The sequence below is a fragment of the Periophthalmus magnuspinnatus genome, chromosome 17, assembly GCF_009829125.3.
Source record: "Periophthalmus magnuspinnatus isolate fPerMag1 chromosome 17, fPerMag1.2.pri, whole genome shotgun sequence".
Taxonomy (NCBI): domain Eukaryota; kingdom Metazoa; phylum Chordata; class Actinopteri; order Gobiiformes; family Gobiidae; genus Periophthalmus; species Periophthalmus magnuspinnatus.
Window position 1 is genome coordinate 12,136,683 of NC_047142.1, and position 21,735 is coordinate 12,158,417.

Below are 21,735 nucleotides of genomic sequence, written 5' to 3' on the forward strand. Positions count from 1 at the left end.
TTTATTCTTAGACAAAAAGTCAAATCTGCCTAAATCAGGATATCTTAATTCAAGTTAATTAGTAATTTACCTTGATATTATTTTCCGCAATCATTACACACTTTACAATAATTTACATCTAGACCAGTTCAAGATTTAATGTCATTTTTATGCACACATAAAAATCTTTTGTTTTGCATAATCCCCTAAATCAGTATAAAAGTCATATAAATTTGATTTGTTAAAATTTGTTAAATTCAGAGTATTAATCTTAGCCAGTGAAATATTCTTTGTCATATTGCTGTGTTTCAGATGACCTCACAACATTCTGTAGGCCAATGTATTTAATACAGACAGACAGAGAAAACTAATTTTGTTCAAATGCAGATTTCTGTTGTAATATAGTAAGTTCTAGGGTCTAGTCAATAATAGAAATGATCAAGTTCAACATTTGTGCAATTAAGTTTTAATTTGCCATAAAATATCCAAACTGTAATCTTGCCCCCGTCTGGGAGTCTGACATCACGTTCTATAATCTGAAAACCACCATTTTCCATCACTCAAAAGCAGTGTGTGTGTGTGTATTGTTGCAGATGAATCAGGCGCTCCTCCCAGCAGCCCAAAGTCGTCCCTGTCCCTGTCGTCCAATCCTTCTTCGAGAGACTCCTCCCCCAGCAGAGACCTGTCTGTCAGTGTGAGCTGTCTCCGCCCCCCCGTGGTCATCCACAGCTCTGGCAAACGCTTTGGCTTTGCCCTCAGAGCCATCCGAGTGTACATGGGAGACAGCGACGTCTACACTGTGCACCACATGGTCTGGGTACGTGCTCCACTGACATGTTTGACAGAATCCTTATAAATTATTCTTAAATATGTATAATTTACTCCAAAAAACATTTTTTGCTCAAACACTTTAATTTCACCTCATTTTAAAATCTGAAACCATTCCAAGTACCCCCTAGTAAGTGCTCACAGACCCCTGGTTGAGAAACACCAACCCAGTTTAGACAACTAAAAATGGGGTATAGCAAAAGCTCTCAAAATTTTGTATTGCTATGCGTCTGACACAAACTGCACTCAAAAGACTGCACTTGCACGGGAGTTCATGCAAAAAGAACAGTTTATGCATGTGTCATTCGTCCCTGTGTCCTCAGTGTGTGGAGGAGGGCAGCCCAGCGCACGAGGCCGGGCTCAGGGCAGGGGACCTCATCACTCACGTCAATGGAGAGTCTGTGCAGGGCCTGGTGCACACTGAGGTAGTGGAGCTGCTATTCAAGGTAAGACTTAAAGCACAACCAGCATTTTATATGTTATATTAAAGAGGCAATACCAGATGTTTTTTGTGTGCATTAAATTATTTGTAAAAGCACTTGCAGCTCTTAGGGTCAAAACATCACAACTGTAATTGAAAAGCAATGTTAACAATCTGAAACATGGATAGCACTGCATGATTTGAAAATAAAAAAGAAAACAAATTGCGTCAAACTAAATCAAATCGAAAATTAAGATTAACCAATACAAGGGGAAAAAAATTTGATTATGTTTTATTCTTGTCACAAAAAGTGTAACGATTTCTGAGACCAAAGTTAACTTATTAAAATCTTCCTCCAGAGCGGCAACAGGGTGACCCTTCAGACCACAGCCTTGGAGAACACATCCATTAAAGTGGGTCCCGCACGGAAAGCCAGCTACAGAGCCAAGATGGCACGTAGGAGCAAGAAGAGCAAGAGGAAGGACGGACAAGAGAGGTAATCAATGAGGCCTTCAGACAAATAAAGCACTTCTGACGTTTGAGCTTAAAGAGGTGGGATTGTGCAAAGTTGACCTTTTGCGCGATGGGACTACTAGTGATGGGACTTTTGGCTCTCTTTATGTCAAAGAACCAATTTTGGATAAAAATTGGGTTTGATTTTTCTGAAAAGTGCTGTTATTGCGATTCCAACATGTGTTTAAAAAGTAGGATTTTGTTCAAAAGTGTAGCTTGTAAGCAACTGCAGAAGCATGAACAGAAGACTGAAATATGAACTAATAAACTAATACAAGAATCCCAAACATATCAGAACATGTTTGTAGAGGTCTAAACTACAGGTACAACATGACTTGTTCTTTACATTCTTAAATTGAAGAAATTCCAGCCTTTATGATCTGATAATTGCACCAACTCAAATTGCAATTTCAATTCGATAACAATAAATTGTGTGAACTGACCCTGTGTTGAAACTATGCAGCAGACGGCGCAGCATCCTGAAGAAGTTGTCCAAGCACACGCCCCCTGCCCCCCTGCACAGCAGCCGCAGCTTCTCCTCTGGCTTCCACCAGTCCTCCAGCGACAGTCTGTCTGGATCCCCCACTCAGAGCCTCTCTCCTGGGCCGTCCACTCCCTGTCGCTCCCCTGCACCTGACCATTCTGGAGGTGGGTACAATAAATGCCCCAATATCAAATGATGAAACAGGCAGAGAAATAAGTCAAAGTTTAATAGGCCGTGATAATGAAATAGTAGAATTTCAGATGTAGACCAGTGTCCTGATATAATGACTGGCAATTTACTGTTTTTAAAATAAACAGAATATCCACAAATGTTAGATCTTATCATCTTATTTTGGAATTAAGTCCACAAGTTCAACACATAATTCGTGTGACACGCATCGTGATTAACAAGCATGGCTTTGGATTTAACACCACTACTTTTTAATACTGTATTGAAAGAAATACTTCACCTTATTTTACTTTATATTAAAACCTCAATGTCTTTTTTTGGCCAAAAAAATAACCTATAATAAAAGCATGTTTTATGGATGTGCTTATTGTACTTAAACATAATTAGAAACATTCGTCTTTACTGAGAGTGGGCTTGCATCTCCACAAAACGCACTCTTATTTGGTCTCTGCTCCTGCTTGTTTCCATGTAAATGTTGTTCCTTTTGCTATAATATTCCACAGTATGGCATAAAATGAATTTATCTCCATGAAGAATGTTCCAAAGTTTGTTTTTTAACTTTCTATTTCCATAGAATTATGCTGGCGATGTGCCACCCCCAGAAATTACATACTTTCACTTTAAAGGGACAGTGTTAAAGGGACAGTATTTAAGATTTTGAGCCTCTGCAACTGAGTGAATCCTGGAAGTTTCAAGCTTTCATATGAGTTGTGGCCTGTCCATAAATTGTGAATGAGAACAACTTTTGTGTCTCCGCTGTCTGCAGGTTAAGGCTCTGGTAACCCAAGTTCAGATGTGATTTTATTACCTTTTTAAAACTGCTTCAGTGCAGGCTACATACAATTTGGTATTTGACTTAAAGCAAGTCGATTTTGCAGAAAAGTCCTTTCAGAGCTTATAACCATGTTTTGATTATTTCCCCTTCTCATGCACCCTCTCAAAGTTGTATTTAGAGAGATTCATATTTGAGTAATCCTTAATTGCTTATTTTCAATATTGCTGATCAGTCCCCGTTTTCACCCTGTTTTTGCTTTGTACTTACTTCTTTCTTCAATTTTATGGAAAGTGGAAGTCAGCAGACGTTTTTTTTTATTAAATCGATTTAGATCAATATTGTGATTTAAAATGTCCACATTATAACAAAATGATCCATGGGTCTCAACAGACACAAGAACAACAGGTCTTTTCTAAAATTTGCCTCTCTTCTTTGCAGACTCCAGCTCCTCTCCTTGCTCCAGCTCGCCCAACTCCCCCGTTCCCCAAGCGCGCCCCAGCTCCCTGCACGTCCTGGGCCGCTACACCAAGGCCGGCCGCTGCAAGTCTACCACCAGTATCCCCCCCTCCCCTTTAGCCTGTATCCCCCCTCCCACCCAACCCCTCTCCCCCCAGTGCTCCCCGTCCTGCCTGCCCACCCACCCCAAATCGCTCCAAACCTTTCACGGCAAGACCCTCTCTCCACCCACCATCGCCCGCCACTCTGTCCGACCAAGGAGCGCAGAACCACCGCGATCTCCGCTCCTCAAGAGGGTCCAATCTGCAGAGAAACTCACTGGGGACAAAAGCCACGAGAGGAAGGCGTACAGCACCAGACGCCACACTATGGAGGTCCCGTTGTCCGAAAGTGAGGGGTTGGAAGACGGCGAAGCCGATACCGCTACCACCGGCTTTGTGTGCGTGGGTGAGCACGGTCGGCAGGGTCTGTGCGTCGGATCTCCACGATTGGGAACGCACCAGGAATCACCGCAGCACCGGAGCCATTCCAAGGAAGTGGTGGTGATGCGTAAGTTGGCCCTCTCAGAAAGAAGGGACTCATTCAAAAAGCAGGAAGCAGTACAAGAAGTGAGTTTTGACGATTTGGAAGAGAAATCTCCGAGTCCAACGATGCCTGGGACGCCTCCGAAGGGGTTTAAGGCATCATGGATCAACACGCAAGCGGCTACGTCTACACCACAGTCAAACTTGAACGTGAAACAAGAGGGGAAGCAGAGGGCAAAATCAAAGGAAAAGGATTTGTTTCAAAAATGACTCTTGACGACCTGCTATACTGTTTAAGTCTACAAAGGCCTTGCATGTGTCCGAACTACACCAAGTTTCAACTCAACAAGCATCAAGAATCACAGTGAAAATCTTGGTTCGAACAATGACTGCCAAACATCAGACAGTTCTAGTTATTGCTTGTTCACTTGGTAGACCTGTCACGATAACACATTCTGAAGCAGGATATATTGCTACACAGATACACTGCGATAAACAACAATATTGAAACTACACTACTCATGAACTCAATACAAATAATGCAAGATAATCCCAGTAAAACTATTTTTATGTACAGTTTCATTAAAAGACATGAGCAAATAAATAGCAGAATGAACCATTTATTAGCCAAAGAAGTTATTTATTCTACCCTCTACAGCTCAAATCTTATCATATTACATAAAATTGGCAAAAATCTCAACACTATTGCAAAGAAACTGTACACATGATAAATGGTGAGCCCCAAAATATACAGTTTCAGCTTTCATATACTGAACGCTAAGTCGATATTGTAATTATCAGGACAGGCCTATCACTTGGTTCAGAAATCACTGTGGAACCCGAATTGTAAATAGTTGTGTTTTTAATGAAGAAACGTATTTATGCCTTTTTATGTTTAACGGTGGAGGCCTTGGAGGTGTGTGCGGACTTTGAAGTTGCACAAAGCTGAAGCGTGTGGATAGATTTTGTTAGTGTTTTGGTGACTGTCTGGACTTACATCGTCAAAGGTTGTCCAACTGTTGTGCATTTAAATACATGTTTAGAATGAGACTGAGATGAAGACTCCATGTGGTGCCAAAGACAGGTAACTTTTTTAAGCTGTTGTAGGAGGTCTTGTCCCTGTACATATATAACCTTTGTGCATGTTAGACCTCGGCAATGCCAAAACATCTGTGAAACTGCTATGGGAAGTGTAGGAATAGATTTTCAAATATTTACTGCATAAGTTGCGTCATTAACATATAAAATGGATTGAACTGTCAAATGCAGTTAAGTGATTGGGCCTGTAGTCAACTAAAAGACTAATCGATCAGCAGAACATTCTGCTTTTTAGTCTGACTAATCTCTATGTGTCTGACCCAAACTGCACTCACAAGACTACACCTGCATGAGAGTTCATGCAAAAACAACTATTTGTGCAGAAAAAAATACTAGAAAACAAAGTATTTATATAAAGACAGATAAAACTCATGAATCATGAGTTCAATAAGCATTTTTACATATAAATACCAAAAAATACCAAATTTTCAGCTGTCCCACTCACTAACTTCTCTTTTCAGCTGTTGTCCCATATAAATCCTTATAATCTAAATAAAGCGATTAATTGACTAAACGACTGAAGGACTACACCCCTAGTATTGATTGACTAGCCTTAGCAATCTTATTAACATGACGTCTGTATAGAGAATACAGAGACTAGAGGAGCACATCCCCTTGTGGATTTCTAGTTTAATTTGATCTTCTCTCAAAATTGCCTCAGAATGAGATAAATGTGTATTTTCTATGAGAGATCGTGCATTTTAAATGGTTTTAAATTGAACTATGCCCTGGAATATAAATCTGCAGTCTTAGACAAAACAGGATTATGATACCTGTGTAATATGTGTCCTACTACTACATAAAAAATGTCTGAATTTTTAAAGTTTGAAGTAACTGCAGAAATGTTTTACTTTATATAAATACGTTTTTACATATAGATTACATGTGAATGAGTAAATATTTGATATGATAACAGTTAATTATGATATTGATTAATCCTTACAACTACACCAAATAATGATACACGGTCCCCACCTTGATCATACTCACAGTGACACAATGCTAAAATTTCAAACTCCACTTCGATTCTAAGGAATTCACTCAATACTCAATACCAATTATGATACCACAGTTAAGATAAAAATGCTCTCTTTTTTTTTTGGCAATAGAATGTAATTTTCATATACAAACTAATACTACTTTCATTGTTTAGCATGTTGTTTATTTTTTGGTATTGATTAGAATCTGATTTTCAATACTTTTGACAACCTTAATTCAATCAGTGGATTTAAAACTACAGCTTTTATGCAGTTGTCTCTTCTCCTCTCCCTACATTTCCCATACAGGTGTAGATTCTCCTTGGTGCCCTCTCTCACTCTCTTACTCACTCTCACTCGTTCTCTCTCTCTCACTCTCTCTCTCACACACACACACAGTCACACTCCCTTTCTCTCTCTTTCTCTATCTCTTCTGTGCTGTTGAACCATCCCTCCGTCCGACTCCTGACCCGTAGACTTAGCTCGCGTCGTCTTGTGCCTGTCCAACCGTTAATCCTTCTCTGTACAGTACGCGACTAACCGGCTTCTTTGGCTGTTCAACTGTTTACATATAGAGTGTTTGAGTGTGCGATCTGTCATTTTTGTTAAGTTATTCTTTAAAAAAAGGAAAAAAAATGGGGGTGATGGAGAATGAAGAATTGAACTCGAAGCCTTGAGTGTATGCGGAATTGTACTGGTGGAAATCTCATTTTTGTATATTTTGATATTGAAAATGTCATGTTGCAATACTAATATCTTAAGCTGTCTTTGTGTTGTTCAAACAGCATTGGACCTTATGGTGGACAGCTATGTGTATTTTTATTAAACTCAAAGTAGACTTGAAATGCCCAACTAAAAATTATACAAGTTTTTAATTCAGCTGTGTCAATTGTAACTTTCAATTTTAAAGATGCACTACGTAACTTTTTAATTACAGTCTCGGTCTGCCACCTGATAACCTCTTAGATGTTATCGCTTTGCCTGGAATACTCCACAGTATGGCATTAAACGCTCCAAGCGTTGAGAGCACGTTTGCCTCTCCACAGATCTAACCTGTAACTCGGTCTAATTGTTCCACCTGCTTGTCTCCATGTAGATATCTAAATTGTTAAATGCCATAGAGTGAAACATTCTAGCAAAGCAATAACTTTGAGTCAAGCAGGTAGCGAACTTTTAACCAGAAATGTTACATACTGCATCTTTAAGAACTTATTTTTTTCTGAAGCCTGGGTGGTAATTAATGACTACCTACCATGAACTGCCTAGAAGACAGAAGACCTATAAGTACTGTATTGATACTTTGCAGTGACATCATGCTGGGGGTGTTCCGCATGTACTATGTCTATGGTGGAATGTTCAGCAGTTACCATGGTGGCACAATGCACACATTAGCAAACACTGCCAAAAAATGTTTAAAATAGTCTGAAAACTTAAGAAAAATACAAACTGGATGTAAACGGCACATTTTCAGGAGCCGGTGATCAACAGAAGTATCATGGTTCTTTTTAGGAGATTGATTTTACACAAAAAGCTGAGAGTGACTAACTGGAAAAAACTGTTAGCTAATGCTAGCTAGCTTGTGACTGTAATTTTATGTGAGGGACTTGTTTAACAGCACAAATCATCTCACCTATTGTAGCTCCATCTAAGACTAAAGTCTAACTTTAGTAACAGAGCTTCAGACACAGCAGTGCCTCAGTTTGGATCACACCCCCAGGGAATGTTGGATGACATCAGCTGCAAAGTATCAATTGTAGCTACAGAGTTCATAATCCTTATATAATGACCCATGAATTATAGAAAATGTATATTAATTGATTTGCGTAGGTTGTATTGGGGTGTGTCACCGTACTGAACATGTACCGACAGAAGGCCTAATGAGTGTCCTGCCGTGTGATCTCTGGTGAAGACTGATGTTTGTTTTTATATTGTCTTAACAGTGCTTGAATAAACACCTGCTACAGTGGACTATTACGTCCACCACTCAAAAAATAACAGATTTGTTCTGGTTTTCTGTCCTCCTCTCTGTATTTACACAAGTGTTATCAAATACCAGATTTTGTGCTTTATTTAATATTTTGTCAAAATTCAAATTACAGCCACAAAAAAGAGACAAACTACATTATATCTGAAGGAATGCAACTGTTTAAATTTCATTATGTCGACATAAAGCTTTTGTCACTTGTAGACTTGCTCACAGTGGAAAAGTAACCACAACTTACTCAACTTACTTACTTGTTAAAATATTACTGAAGTAGGATATCTGTGACAGTCGTCCAGGTCTGATCCATAGCGAGCAGCAGCATACTTTCACTCCTCAAAGTATGCTGCTAGAAAAGTACTCTGAAAAGTACAATTTCTTTAAAAAGTTACTCAAGTAAATGTAACTACCCACCTTGACTAGTTACTAATGTAAATAATATTTTTTTAACCATTGTGAATATAGTTAACTTACAGTGGGAATAGTATCCAAAGCTCATGATCAAACTTTACATGGTCACAAAAAATAACCATCAGATCTGTCTATTTTTACTTGACATATTATTTCATTGGATATTTTATGGCAAAGTATAGTATAATCAGTAGGGAGATCATGACATTACAGAACCTGAATACCACCAGCAGGCCTATATCTATTCAAATCAAATCAAATCACCAAATTAGAATACATTTTGATGCTATAAAATGTGTACAAGCTGTGCTGCTTATCCGCCACGTGCAAAATAGCGCCCCCTAAAGGCTAAATCCTGAGCAACAGTGTCTGATGACATGAATCTGTGTTTTAAGCAGTCAGAGATGAAGATGAGTTGAGGTGAGTCTCGGATCCAATTAAAGCCACAACAAAAGTGACCTAAGCAAGTTGAAATAAAAATGCTTTAAACCTTTAATGCTAGGTTAGGCTGCTTTCACATGTGGATTTCAATATATTTAAAGGAATATACGTCATAAAAGCAGTGGTGAAAAGATACTCTCAAGTAAAAGTACAGTTACATGGCTAATAATGTACTCAACAATTACATGTAGGCCTACTGCTGCCAAATTTGGATTTAAGGAAAAATTCCACGCGAAAAATCCTACTCTTACTTTCCAGCCGTGCGTATGATTCTAGTTTCTTCCAGACTTTTCGCTCCACCAAACCTCTGGGTGGAGGTCTGCAGCCAGTTTCCTTTTGAACAAACGCGCACTTGAACGCTCTTCACTCCGAGCCCCGCCCCTCTCCGTCCCGCTGGTCGCTCGGCTTTTTCCGTACGCGCTCGGGAATGTTCGGCGTCTTCATATTGGTTCCCACGCAACGTCCTCTCGTGCGCCCTGTGCGTGTTGCTGGTGTGGAAAATGGCTGTGCAGGGGGAGCAGGAGCTGTGAACGGGACAAGAGAGCGCAGCACACGGACATACGACCAACAACTAGTTTTTTGCACGGCTTAAATTCTTTACCCGCACCTTAAAGAATAAGTTTAGCCGTATTCCCGTGTACTTGCGCCACTTTGGAGGAGTTTTAGCGCAGCGGCTCTACGTGGAAAGCGTCAAGGAACATCGGCGGGTGAGTTTTTCCCAACTTCTTGCACATTTGGCGTTTAGCAGCACGACTGTAGTGGAAAATGGTGGAAGCGTTGCAAGTGTGCTGTTTGCTAACGCCATCCTTGTGCACTTTTCACCACTTTTTAGCGCTTTGAACACGTTTTTACGCGTTTAACTTTGGTGAAGTGTTCATTGCTGCATGTTACACGACATTTAAACAGCCATAGGTTTGACGTTTTTGGACTTTCTCTTGTTGCTAAATTAGCTTTGGTTTCTGCGCTAGTTTTTTACTTGAAATGTGTGGAAATAGATTTTTGACTTGTTATTACAATGTCACAACTTTAGCTGCAAAACATGGCGAAAATATGAATTATTGCAAAAATATGTAACCTTTTCTATAATCTCCCAGGCTTTTTCACTATCATTTTTATAAGCAGCTATTTTTTCTTTGCCTTTATATAAACTTAAACAGCTGAAATAGATTTAGTCTTGTCTTTTATGCTGCAAACCCAGGCGGAAAATGAGGATTCTTGCAAAAAAGTTGTGGCCTATACACTTTATACAACTTTTTTTTTCTTTGCTATTACATACTTTTAATCGTGTTGAACTAGATGTTTTACCAGCTCTTACAATGTCATAGTTTTATACTGCTCCATAGGCCTCAGTGGTTACACTTCCAGATCTCACATTTTTTACTTTCTCCTTTTAAAATACCTTTGTTGAGCTTTGAAATAAGTAATTAGCCTTAATGAAGCATGAAGAAAAAAATTCAAAATAGTTTATTGAGAATGATTTAGGCGTAGTAACTACTTAAGTAATACCCTAATCATGATTCATATCCCTTAGTTACAAAACCTGGATTATTATCTTAACTCTAATTTCTAACCCCAAGTCTTTAATCAAGTAGTTACTAAGGCAGAACTATTCACACTATTAATAACCTGTTTGTTCATTATAAATTAATATTTATTGGTGCTTTATTAAGGTTAATTAAGATAGAGTTATTATTAAGTGTAACCAGCTTTGAAACAAAACATTTGCATTGTTATTATGATGTTATAAAAAATGAAACATGTGTGACATGTGGCTTGTGTGTTTTCTGTGCTAGTTGATAAGGAAACCTCAGCATTTTGTAGTGTTGTCATTGTAAATAGCGCTGGCTCCATGGGCTGTGCGGATAGGGGCCAGGCGGGAGGAGGCCCCTCAGACCTGACATGGAGTAGCCATGTGGACAGAGAACTTGCCTGGCAAATCCAGACTGATATCTTTCTGATATTGCTTTTTGATTCTGCAGAAATTCGTGATGGTTTTCAGTGATATATTCTTTTCCTCATAAGCAGCCATATTTCTTTTGATACAGATGGACCATGCATGTCCCTGATTTGCTAATCCACCTGTCAGTCATCTGAAAATGGGGGGATTCACCTGTGACCAGACTCACATCTTCGTAAAGTATTGAACAATGTTTAGTCTGGATCCCAAGCAGAGAATGGCACGGCCGATGGTGAAACTAATTGTTTACAATACAGAGCAACTGATGGGCCGATATGTCGAGCGGATTTTGATTATTTTCCCTAAATTATGTCATTTATTTTACTACAGACTCTCCCCAAACGTTTTTTACCACACACCTTTAAGAGAGCTTTGTTAAAATTAAGCTTTGTGCTTATTTTTCAAGCAGCATATTGAAACAAAACAAAACAAAATATCGACCTACGCTTGTGGAGCAGACAAGAGCAATAGCACAAAGAACCTTGTAGCATATAAACTACACAATAAAATTTAAGTTGCTGCAATTATCAAGTCACAAAGGCTGCAATTAGATTAAGGAATCTCCTCTAAAAAGAACAACTGATCCTGTCTTTATTGGAAAATCCTGTTGTAGCTGTTCCTGTAGTTTATCCAAATTATAACACAATGATGCATAGATTATAACTCTATAGCAAACACAAGCGCAATATATAATATATCTAATCGCAATACTTGTTAGAAAAATCACTATTTTTCCCCCTCAAAACTTTACATCCTTAGTACAAACTAATTGGATAATTCAGGTGGCATTATTTATTTTGAAAGGCATTGTTCTCTCTGGTCAAAGTGTGTATTAACTGTGACAAGACAGTAAGCCTTGTTGTTATGATTGACAGCTGGAATAGATCTTTTGTGTCCTGTTCTGTGGTTTGGTCCTTTTGTATTTTGTCTTGGTATTTAAGTAAGCGCTAAGTAAGTGTGAGTCACAGCTACTCTGCACAAAACTGTACAAAAACATGACATTTTTATAGTTATAAGTATGATATAACAGACTTTTGAATGGGACTTGCCAACATACTTGAACATAAACAATCGAGACTAGGGGTGCCAAAACATCAAAAATCAGATACTAATCAATACTAAAACTCATTTGAGCAGGTATCGATACTTAAACAGTCACATTCACAGGACAGAAATGAACCTTTCCTGAATAGCTTTAGACTGATCTTGAGATGTATCAGTACAAGTATAAGACACATGGACTAGTGTACACACATGGACCATTATGAAACCACCTGGAAGACTGATGGACAGTGGTAGGAAGTAACTGAATACACGTACTGAAAATACTTACTCTAAATACTAATTTGGATTCCAGTACAGTTACTCTTTCATTTGGTGATATTCAGAATACAGCTACTTTTCTAAGTTAAAAGGAATATATGACAATACTTCATTATGCAATTTGGCTTTGCACACTTTTAGTGTGAATAAAGAAAACAGCTATTGTAGTGAGTGTCTAATTAGACATAAATTAATGTATAACAAAAATCAAGCTGTTTGTTATTATATGTCATTTTTAAAAACTATAATATAATGCAACTTGGTGTACATACATTTTAATTTGGGTATTCAGTATTCAGTGAGTAAAAACATTTTCAAAGTATTCTTTCCATCACTGCTGAAGGTTAGGGTTACACAGATATAAAGCCACATGGTAATAAAAGAAAGTACTACAATTTAATGTTGAAAATCTCATTATGTTGTCTAAATAAAGTGTGTTTTATCATTGTGATATCGGAATCAGTATTGAGTATCAAGCCTATTCTGCTGTATCAAAATCAATACTAAAATCTAAATTTAGTATTGTGACAACACTCATAAAGAGTAATCATTTCCATTTAACACCAAAAAACAGTAAAATGTATTCGTCTGATGTCTGAACTGCTCCAGACCACATGCTTTTACTGACAGAGGACTGGCTGTAAATCTCTCCATTAAAGGGCATGCACCCAATTTTTTTCCCATGTATTTGGACGAAATGTGTCTTGAGTCTCCAGTACAGATATATTATATAAGCAGCTCTTGAGGTCAAAATAGGTTTGCTATGTGCTGTCTAATTCTAATTAGTGTTTTATGTTTCTGAGAAGCAGGAAGTGTGCGATTAGCATGCTAGTTGTTATTAGTTTTACCGTGATTCTTATAAACTCATTGCGGTGAATAATTAACATCCATAAGGTAAGTGAGTACCACTGCAAAATTTTAAAATTATTTAATCCTGTTTTCACATTTTTAAGACAGTAAAAAGGTACAGTGCCTTTAAAAAGACCCAAGCCGATCACTGACCGATAGAAGTTATTCAGAGGTTATTATTTGCGCAGCTCTACTATATAGATTTGACCTAGTGTCCTTCAGAAAATGTGATTGGTCAGTGCAGCTGTCAATCACACATCCCAATAAGCCCCACTCCAATTGATGCTTGGCTAAGCATCTGCCATGCAGACTTATTATTGATTATTGGATTAGAGTTCATTCTTGGGTCAATGGTTTCCTGAATAGACACGTTTACCTATGACTCCAACAATGCCTCTTATATGCACAAGGCAGGGCTAAAGATAGGCCCCGGACAGAATTAAACCAGAGGTAGACGGGGTGAAATAAAGTTTATACAAAACACTGTCAGACAAGAACCAGAGCCAGGATTATAAAGCAACACACTGGAACACTTACCCAATGACATTTATAAAACTATTACTACTACCACTAGGACTTGAACAACTACTACCTAGTAACTGGTGTAGCTTGAGTATTTAAGACAAATTAGACTATATAAAGACTCCATTGACTCATTATTTGAGTGAATCGAGAGAACTATAGCCAAACCTACTTGTCAAAGCCTGATTTCATCTGATCTCAGAAGCTAAGCAGGACTAGGCTAGACTATTTGGATGGGAGACCTCTTTAAATACCAGATGCCGCAGTGGGACACCAGTGACAACAACTGTTGTTGTGTCCGTAGGCAAGACACTTCACCTACATTGCCTAGTATGAATGTGGTGTGTGAGGGATTGGTGATGGTTGTAGAGGCCAATGGCACAGATTAGCAGCCTTAGAGCTGTCACTCTGTCCCAGGGCAGCTGTGGCTACAATAGTATCTCACCACCACTGAGTGTGAAGTCAATGAATAATGCACCAAATTGTAAAGTGACTTTGAGCGTCTGGAAGATGGGTGTATGTCAGTTTCTTGTTGACTCTTGTTGAGCTACTAAATAAACTATAGCTCTGCAGAAGTTCATAAAATTTGTGTAATAAAAAATTGCATGGGATCTGACCTGTAACTTATTTCCACAGAGATAGACACATTTATCATGGCATACCAGAGAATAGTCTTGGCAAAGCAATATATAATGTTATTAGTATAGATTAATAGGAATAATTAAGGCCGATTTATATCGACACTTGCATTTTCTTAACTTCATTTTTCTTTTTTATCTGTAATTTAAGGCTGCACAAACTTGTAACTTTCTCTTCAACGATTCAAAGTAAATTGTGCCACTTGTATAATTTGACATGCAGCCTTTGTAATGACTGTGATGGCAGCATTATGCAACCCAATGTCAATCGTCCATTATGCAGCCTTATCCACACAGAGCAGGGCTTGTGCACAGCTCTCATTGTCTTCTTAAACGTCTTTGAATGCTGCAGAAGTCACAGGGCTCCTATTAAAAAGTGTCATTTATCCCACAAAGGCCTCAAAGAGATGCCACTTTTCCACCAGACGCTACCAGTTATTTTGGTCACATCTCCCTCCAGTAGAACTCAGTTAATCTAAAACTGACTTATTCTGACAGTAAAAATGCAACTTAAAATGGAGTATAATAGCTACTTGTGTGTTGTATATATGGGCCCAAATCTAAAAGTGATACAGACTTGAATGGAGGCATTTATACTTACTAGCTCAGAAAGATTTCATGCAGATGAGGGTGATAGTTAAATGTCATGCCTGCAACTGTACTACGGTTCTCAAAAGGATTGAAAATTGGATACTAATTGAGTTGAGTTGTAACAAGTATAAGACACATAGACTAGTATACACCCACAGACCACTATGGAACATACATGGACACTGAGGGATTACACAGATATAAGGCCACATAGGAATATAAAAGAAAGGACTATGATTTAACGTTGAGTGTTCATTGTGGTATTGGAATCAGTATTGAGCATCGAAGTCTATTCCTTAGTATCAAAACTGTGTTTGAAATTTTTGTACCGTGACAACATTATCTTGTACTTTTCTTGACTTTAGCTAATAATTGTAAAGAGGTTAAATGGTCTTAGCTCACCCTTGTTTTAAGTGCCCACTAAAATCTGTGATTTTAGTTCCCACTAAAATCTGTGTCCAAATCCAGTGGAATTTCGTGACATTGCAGTGAACTGAGACTTTGTGTCTTTGGGCCTTTCTTTTTTCCCGCGTGCAAGGAGCAGAGCACCATGCATGCAGCCTGGCTCCCAGCCATCTGTCCACACGGAAGAGAAAATGTACTGCGCCACAGGCTCCAGAGCGGCCTATAGCCAAACACACTCTCTGAGGCCCTGAAAACATTCCCCCTGCTGTGTATACATGCAAATAGGGCTGCAACTAATGTCTGTTTTGCTAATCGAGGCATCTAGTGATTATTATTTTGATTAACTGATTAGTTTAAATTGCAGAAGTCCTGTGAAAATTATCCTGTATTTGTGTGCTCTCGAGAGAGTGTGATGTTCTGGAGTGAAGGATTTGGTTGATGGATGATGGATGTGGAAGATGGTTTTATTAGAAATGCACCAATCCAGCTTTTTCAGTGTCAATGCTGATTTCGATACTATAGCTTTAAGTATCTGCTGATCCCCAATATCAACCAATACCAGTGCAACATTTCCTTTACCCAAACATAAAATAAGACAAAACAGATCCAAATGTGTTATGTAGCTGTTAGTTATCTCTCAGGTAACTACAGAACAGCTTTAAACATTAATGACAACATTATCATTAACATTATGAGACTTTCTGGACCAACTACGACCAGTAAATATTCTAAACAGTATAAGCCATTTTCCTTGTATGATTGATTTTATGAACTATATCCTCAGCCTGCCCAGAGACTACAGGGGGAAATTAGCTCTAGGGCTGCAACCAGGTACAGTACATCTCTCTGTTAAGATTAATGTTGTTTACTGTCTCGTTAAATAGATAAACTGAACTAAACTAAATTTGGTCAAAAATTGGTGAAGGATTGACTGTTCATTTTATTTAGAGTTTAAGGATTTATACGGGACAACAGGTCATAGGAGAATGTATGGTGTGAGTTAGTGCTATCTTTTCATCTACCTTTTTATATATAAATACACTGTTTAATTGTACTGTATAAATAGTAGTTTTTGCATGAACTCCCGTGCAGGTGTAGTCTTGTGAGTTTGGGTCAGATACATAGCCTTTAGTTGACTAATTGGGCTTCTCTTTAGTCAACCAAGAATTTCTTTAGTCGACTACAGCCCTGATGTCTTGTGTAGGGTCGGGCAATGTGCCATAAGTTGAATCGTGAGTTTTTTTTGGTCAAATTGTCATATCTCTGCCCAAGGCCTAAAGGCTCGGAGTGATGTAAGAACTCTCAGGAGATGACTTTCACCTCCTTAAAGGCAATGTAAAAATACAAAGTGTATTATTAATTGTGATGAAATCAAGATTTAGCTCCAAGAAAACTGTCATATTATTTTTTTGGCATATCTCCCACCTCTGTTCTGGTGTTATTTTGGTACAGTTGCTGCTCTGTCTGAATCACTCTAAGCACATAGCATGGTTTGGAGCCTGTTTATAATTGAGTAGTTGAGATAAACAAATCAGTTTATAGAGATAAACTTGTTTCGGCCCTAAATGTAAGAAAGAGAAAACATGTCAATTATATTTAGATTAGATTAGAATGATCTACTTATAAACAAATGGGCAAATGTTAGTACATATTGTCAATTCACAATGCATCATCAGTATCTTGTCTGTCTGTGCTAGTGTTGTCATCATACTAATATTTCAAACTCGATTTTGATACTAAGGAATAGACTCAATACTCAGTACCGATTCCAATACCACGATGATGATGAAAAAAAACAAAAAACACGCTCTTTCTTTACAGAATATAATGTGATTTTCAACATTAAATGGTAGTGTTTTCTTTTATATTCCCATGTGGCCTTATATCTGTGTAATCCCTCAGTCGTCCAGGTAGGTTCATAGTGGTTCATGGGTGTATACTAGTCTATGTGTCTTATACTTGCTCTGATACAGTTCAAAATCAGTCTAAAGCTACTCAGGAAAGGTTCATTTCTGTCCTATGAATCGATACTTGCTCAAATGACAATCTAGTTTCATATCAATAAGTATCTTTTGATACTTTTGACACCCCTTGCTGTCAATTTTTGTAGGGATTCACGTGTTATTCTTTTGCGTTCAAAGTGAGAAATAGGAGTACTGGGGAAGTGAAGTGTGTGCAGGGTGCTCTGTGGGACTACAGAGTCTCAGTGATGCTCTAAAAGGCTTATGCATACTGGTGTATAATGAACAGGTCAGAGCGACCTAACTCACTCTACACATCCAAACACAAATCTATTTCATCTACACATCGGGTTGGGTACTGTTTGATTTTTTCTGATATATTTTTTACGATACCTACTCTTTGATGCCGGTTCATGAACGGTTCTTTATGTGGTGGCTGTATTTTTTGTAAGTGTAGATAAATGCCCAGTATTGTTAAGAAAAAATATGTTATAATTCTGTTAATTCATATTTTAAAACATGGTATAGGCTATATGATGTCCAGTGGTAACTTACAACAAATGCACATACAAATGAACCAGAGCTCAGCTGATCCTCACATGGACACACGTCTCACTAACTGTTTCACTTGTTTTCTTTCTTTTTGTATACGTATACTAGCTCCCAGAGGGGGCCAGTGCAGTACGGATCGCTTTAGCTAAGGTCTTTTGTAGCTTTTTCAACGGTTATGACATGCTTTTCAGAGAGCAAATAGTGTATAGGGTTGCATAGCATGGCTTCAGTCGACCACAAATTTCTTTAGTCCTATAAAATAGTCAACAACTGTTTTGCTTAATTGTTGCATCCCCAGTGCATAATTACTAAACTTTGTATCTGATGAACATTTATGCCTTTGTTGGAAGCTAATAGTGTTTTCTTTGTAGATGAGAATGTTAGCTTACCACTTTACAGACACTACAGTTGGATGAAATACATACACAACATACATCATAACAAGTGTTGGGAAATAACTGAATACATGTTCCGAGAATACACATTCTGAATACTAGTTCTGAGTAACTGTATTCTGGTACAGTTACTCTTTCACTTGGTGGTATTCAGAATATAGTTCCTTTTCTAAAAATCAAAGGAATACATTGCTCTACTTGATCACACAATTTAGGCTTCAAACAGCACGCAGCTAGTGAGAAAAACGCCGCTCTTGTAGTGAGTGCAGGTGTAATTTTTTTCTTCTCTTATCAGTGATAGGAAATGCAGAACAAACATGAAACAAACATAAAGCCATTTTTCATCCCAAATTGCATCTTTACTTTGTAATTTATCTGCAACTTTTCATGAAAGTATTCTAACTATTGAGAATACAGTACTGATTGGACCATGTACCAGAATAAGTTACAAAATATATTTTAATGCAGGCGTTCAGTATTCTGTAACTCAATACATTTTCAATGTATTCTTCCCATCACTGATCATAACACATAATATAATGTCTTTAAATCACCTCATTCTTGCATCTTATTGAACAATCAAATAATCAGAATAACAGTTTGGCATTGTACTACAGCATTTTTATTTTCTTATTTTTTCATTTGCTGCATAAAACCTCAGTACAAATCTGCTTGACTTCACTTAAAAGCACAGATCCTCTGCTCTGATCCTATTGCACCACCGAGTCCTGACTCACTGTGTTCTCTCCAATCACTGACATCCATCCTTTCCCCACACTTTACGCTCTTCTCTCCCATCTCCTTTCATTTAGCCTTTACAACAGCCCACTGTCCTTTCTACCTAACCCTAAACATGACACAAAACCATCCTATCTGGTCAAAAATGCGCTTTTTGTTTACACCTGACATTTGATGACTGCCTGGATACATTTTCTAATATTAGAACCATTCCTTGATTTGCCCGGCTTCTCTGTGAGTGGAGAGCACATGGGTGGAGCGTCGGCCAATCAGAGTGCAGGACAGGCTTTCCCTCGCTCTAGCAACAGTGAGTTACTTGCTGTTGAATTCATTAATTATTTCCCTGTGCTTTGCCTTTGAGCAGCTCCACTCTCCGCTGGTACCCAACTACACGGGCGCCCGCTGACAACACCGGAATTCTTTCTCTCAGTCTGCGCTATTCCCTATTCAAAAAGGGATGGATTCGGACACTTTTCCCACAGTTGTCATCTTGAATCGGCAGCAGCGGCAGCGGCAGCAGCAGCGACATCACAACAAAACGGACAGAAGTGCACCTTGTCCTCGGATGACTTTCCCAGATCCAAGAAATGAAAATGGATGAGCGTTGTGAAAATCGCGCTTCAAGATCTGCCGTTTAACTTGCTTAGAGAAAAATGGCTGTAAACAAACCAGACTTTTTCCCTGTGCGCACGAAGAAGAAGAAGAAGAGGAAGAGGGAGGGGGGAAGAGTTGAGTCGTTTTCGGGGGCAGGGCTCAGAGTTTTTGGGCTTGGGAGAGGAGGGGGGGGTGGGTGATGGTGGTGTGAGGATTGCGGGCTGTGGTTGGGTATGCCAGTGCCACGTGTCTTGCCTGGCATCTCCTCAGCTCTGGAAGGGACGTAAGCGGCGAAAGAGTCTAGCTCCTCTCTCCAGGCTGGTCCAGTTTCCGAGCTCCTGAGCCCAAAGTGAAGGGGTGAGTTCAATGCCGCATCCCCGCACCAAAAACCTCCAAAAATAGTGTAGATCCCGTTTTTTATTTCGAAAACATTCTCTCGACTTGTCAAATGTCGTAATGGAGAAGATTATGTAGATAAGACTTCAAAGCATGTACTAAAGCGTTAAACGGAGCAAAGTAGACACGCAGGTGCAATTTTTACGTTTTCTTTGGGGGGTATTTGGCATGTATTTTCATTCGATTCTTGCATTAAGTGGTTGCACAACACCAGGCCTTGCAAACCAGGCCTTCGGTAGATTTTAAGGCAATTGCCCCAGATATTTTCTTGTACGCATTTTTAACAGACCTAAACTTGCACCTGTTTACTTGCAATGTATTTCTATCTTCCTCCCTTCTATGTTTTGTTTAATGCAAGCTCATCTCATGTTTCGAAAGCACATTATCGTTCACAAATCAACAAATGCACATTATGAACAACAAAATATCTGACTATCTTTGCCTTTTACTTCCGACTATAACCTTATTTGAACCACAACGCAGCAGTAGCTTTTTTTTCCTTTTTTCCGATTGCATAACATTTTCATTGGTGAATATTTCAACAATCTCTCTATGCTCGCGAAGTAGGGCTGTCCGATTCTACATCTGATCATCATTGGGTTTATTGCAAGTGTATGTAAGGTCAGTGTTTTTAATATATGCACATGTGGAGTTTTATTTGGCCTAGCAAGGAGGAATTGGTGAATAGTTTTTTGGTATGACATATGACTTATATGTAATGGGAATATCCTAAACATTAATTTTAGTTGAATAATTTAAGCAAAAAGGCGTTCGTCGAATTTACAGTCCAATTTAGTTTCCACCTCATATGATCTGATGGTTCGTTTCCTCTGAATCGAAAATAACTGAATGAACAGGTCCCAAACAATTTCCCAATGCATTTTATATATCTTCAGTGGAAGATTTTGCAGCAGTACATGTTTTATTTCAACATCAATGACGCTGCAAAGACCAAACATGGTTTCTGAAGTCTCAGATATCAAACAAAATTAATTTTTGAGAGTTTGGGTGTAAAGTTGTTGGGCTGTGAAACGCAATGGATGTCATTGGTCTAGTTGGAAGCCAAGGGAGGCTGTGTTGAATATGACGCAGCAGATCAGCAGACTAGGACATTAGCTGTGTCCTGAGAAAAACCAAGCCGACACACTTCGCCATTTTCTCGCACCACTCCGATATTCGCACATACTCAAACTGGACTCGCTAATTTCAAACAGAATCGAAAACGTTGTCGTTATTTTGGTTTGCTTTGCGTTCGGATTGTCGGACCATTGCCAAGATAAGACACCAACCATAACATTTACGCTAGTGGCGGATTTTAGCAGCTGTTTCTGGATTCTTTTTGCAATGCGACATCAAAAATATATCGCTCGGAAAATGTTCATGTATATATCTATTGACACGTTAACTTAAATATTTCATGGTTTTCCCATTTTTTGGGTTTTTTTCCCCTTTCTTTTTTGCCATTATCACAACAACCTAACGTATTTTCATTTAAAATAGTTTGTAAAACTAATTCACAACTTGGGAAAATTGGAGTTTGAGTGTTTGCCTTAGATCTCATTTTTGTAGAAAAGTGAGCAAGAGCACTTTTTATTTTTATTTTTTACATTTTTGTTATTTTGCTTGAACATCGCAACCAGGATGTGAATGCGAAGCCATCTTTTTACCTGCCTCTGTGATCGTTAAACCTGTAAACTAGCCTAAACAGCGTCACTCTACTAATGTAGGTATTACAAA

General features: G+C 38.5%; 2 protein-coding genes across 5 annotated transcripts in view; both read left to right on the top strand.

Moving 5' to 3' along the window:
* The window catches only part of mast3a (microtubule associated serine/threonine kinase 3a), a 66,679-nt gene extending 58,442 nt beyond the window's left edge, over window positions 1-8,237 (top strand). For all 3 annotated transcript variants that reach the window (XM_033981817.2, XM_033981816.2, XM_055228362.1), the window contains 5 exons: window positions 573-796; window positions 1,131-1,253; window positions 1,588-1,724; window positions 2,205-2,389; window positions 3,628-8,237. In XM_033981817.2, the coding sequence (XP_033837708.1) occupies window positions 573-796; window positions 1,131-1,253; window positions 1,588-1,724; window positions 2,205-2,389; window positions 3,628-4,439 (1,481 nt within the window). In that variant the 3' untranslated portion in view covers window positions 4,440-8,237. The remainder of the gene's footprint in view (window positions 1-572; window positions 797-1,130; window positions 1,254-1,587; window positions 1,725-2,204; window positions 2,390-3,627) is intronic.
* A 1,329-nt stretch (window positions 8,238-9,566) lies between these two features.
* pik3r2 (phosphoinositide-3-kinase, regulatory subunit 2 (beta)) overlaps window positions 9,567-21,735 on the top strand; it is a 52,928-nt gene continuing 40,759 nt past the window's right edge. For both annotated transcript variants that reach the window (XM_033981819.2, XM_055228365.1), the window contains exon 1: window positions 9,567-9,784. The gene's annotated coding sequence lies outside the window, so the exon portion shown is untranslated. The remainder of the gene's footprint in view (window positions 9,785-21,735) is intronic.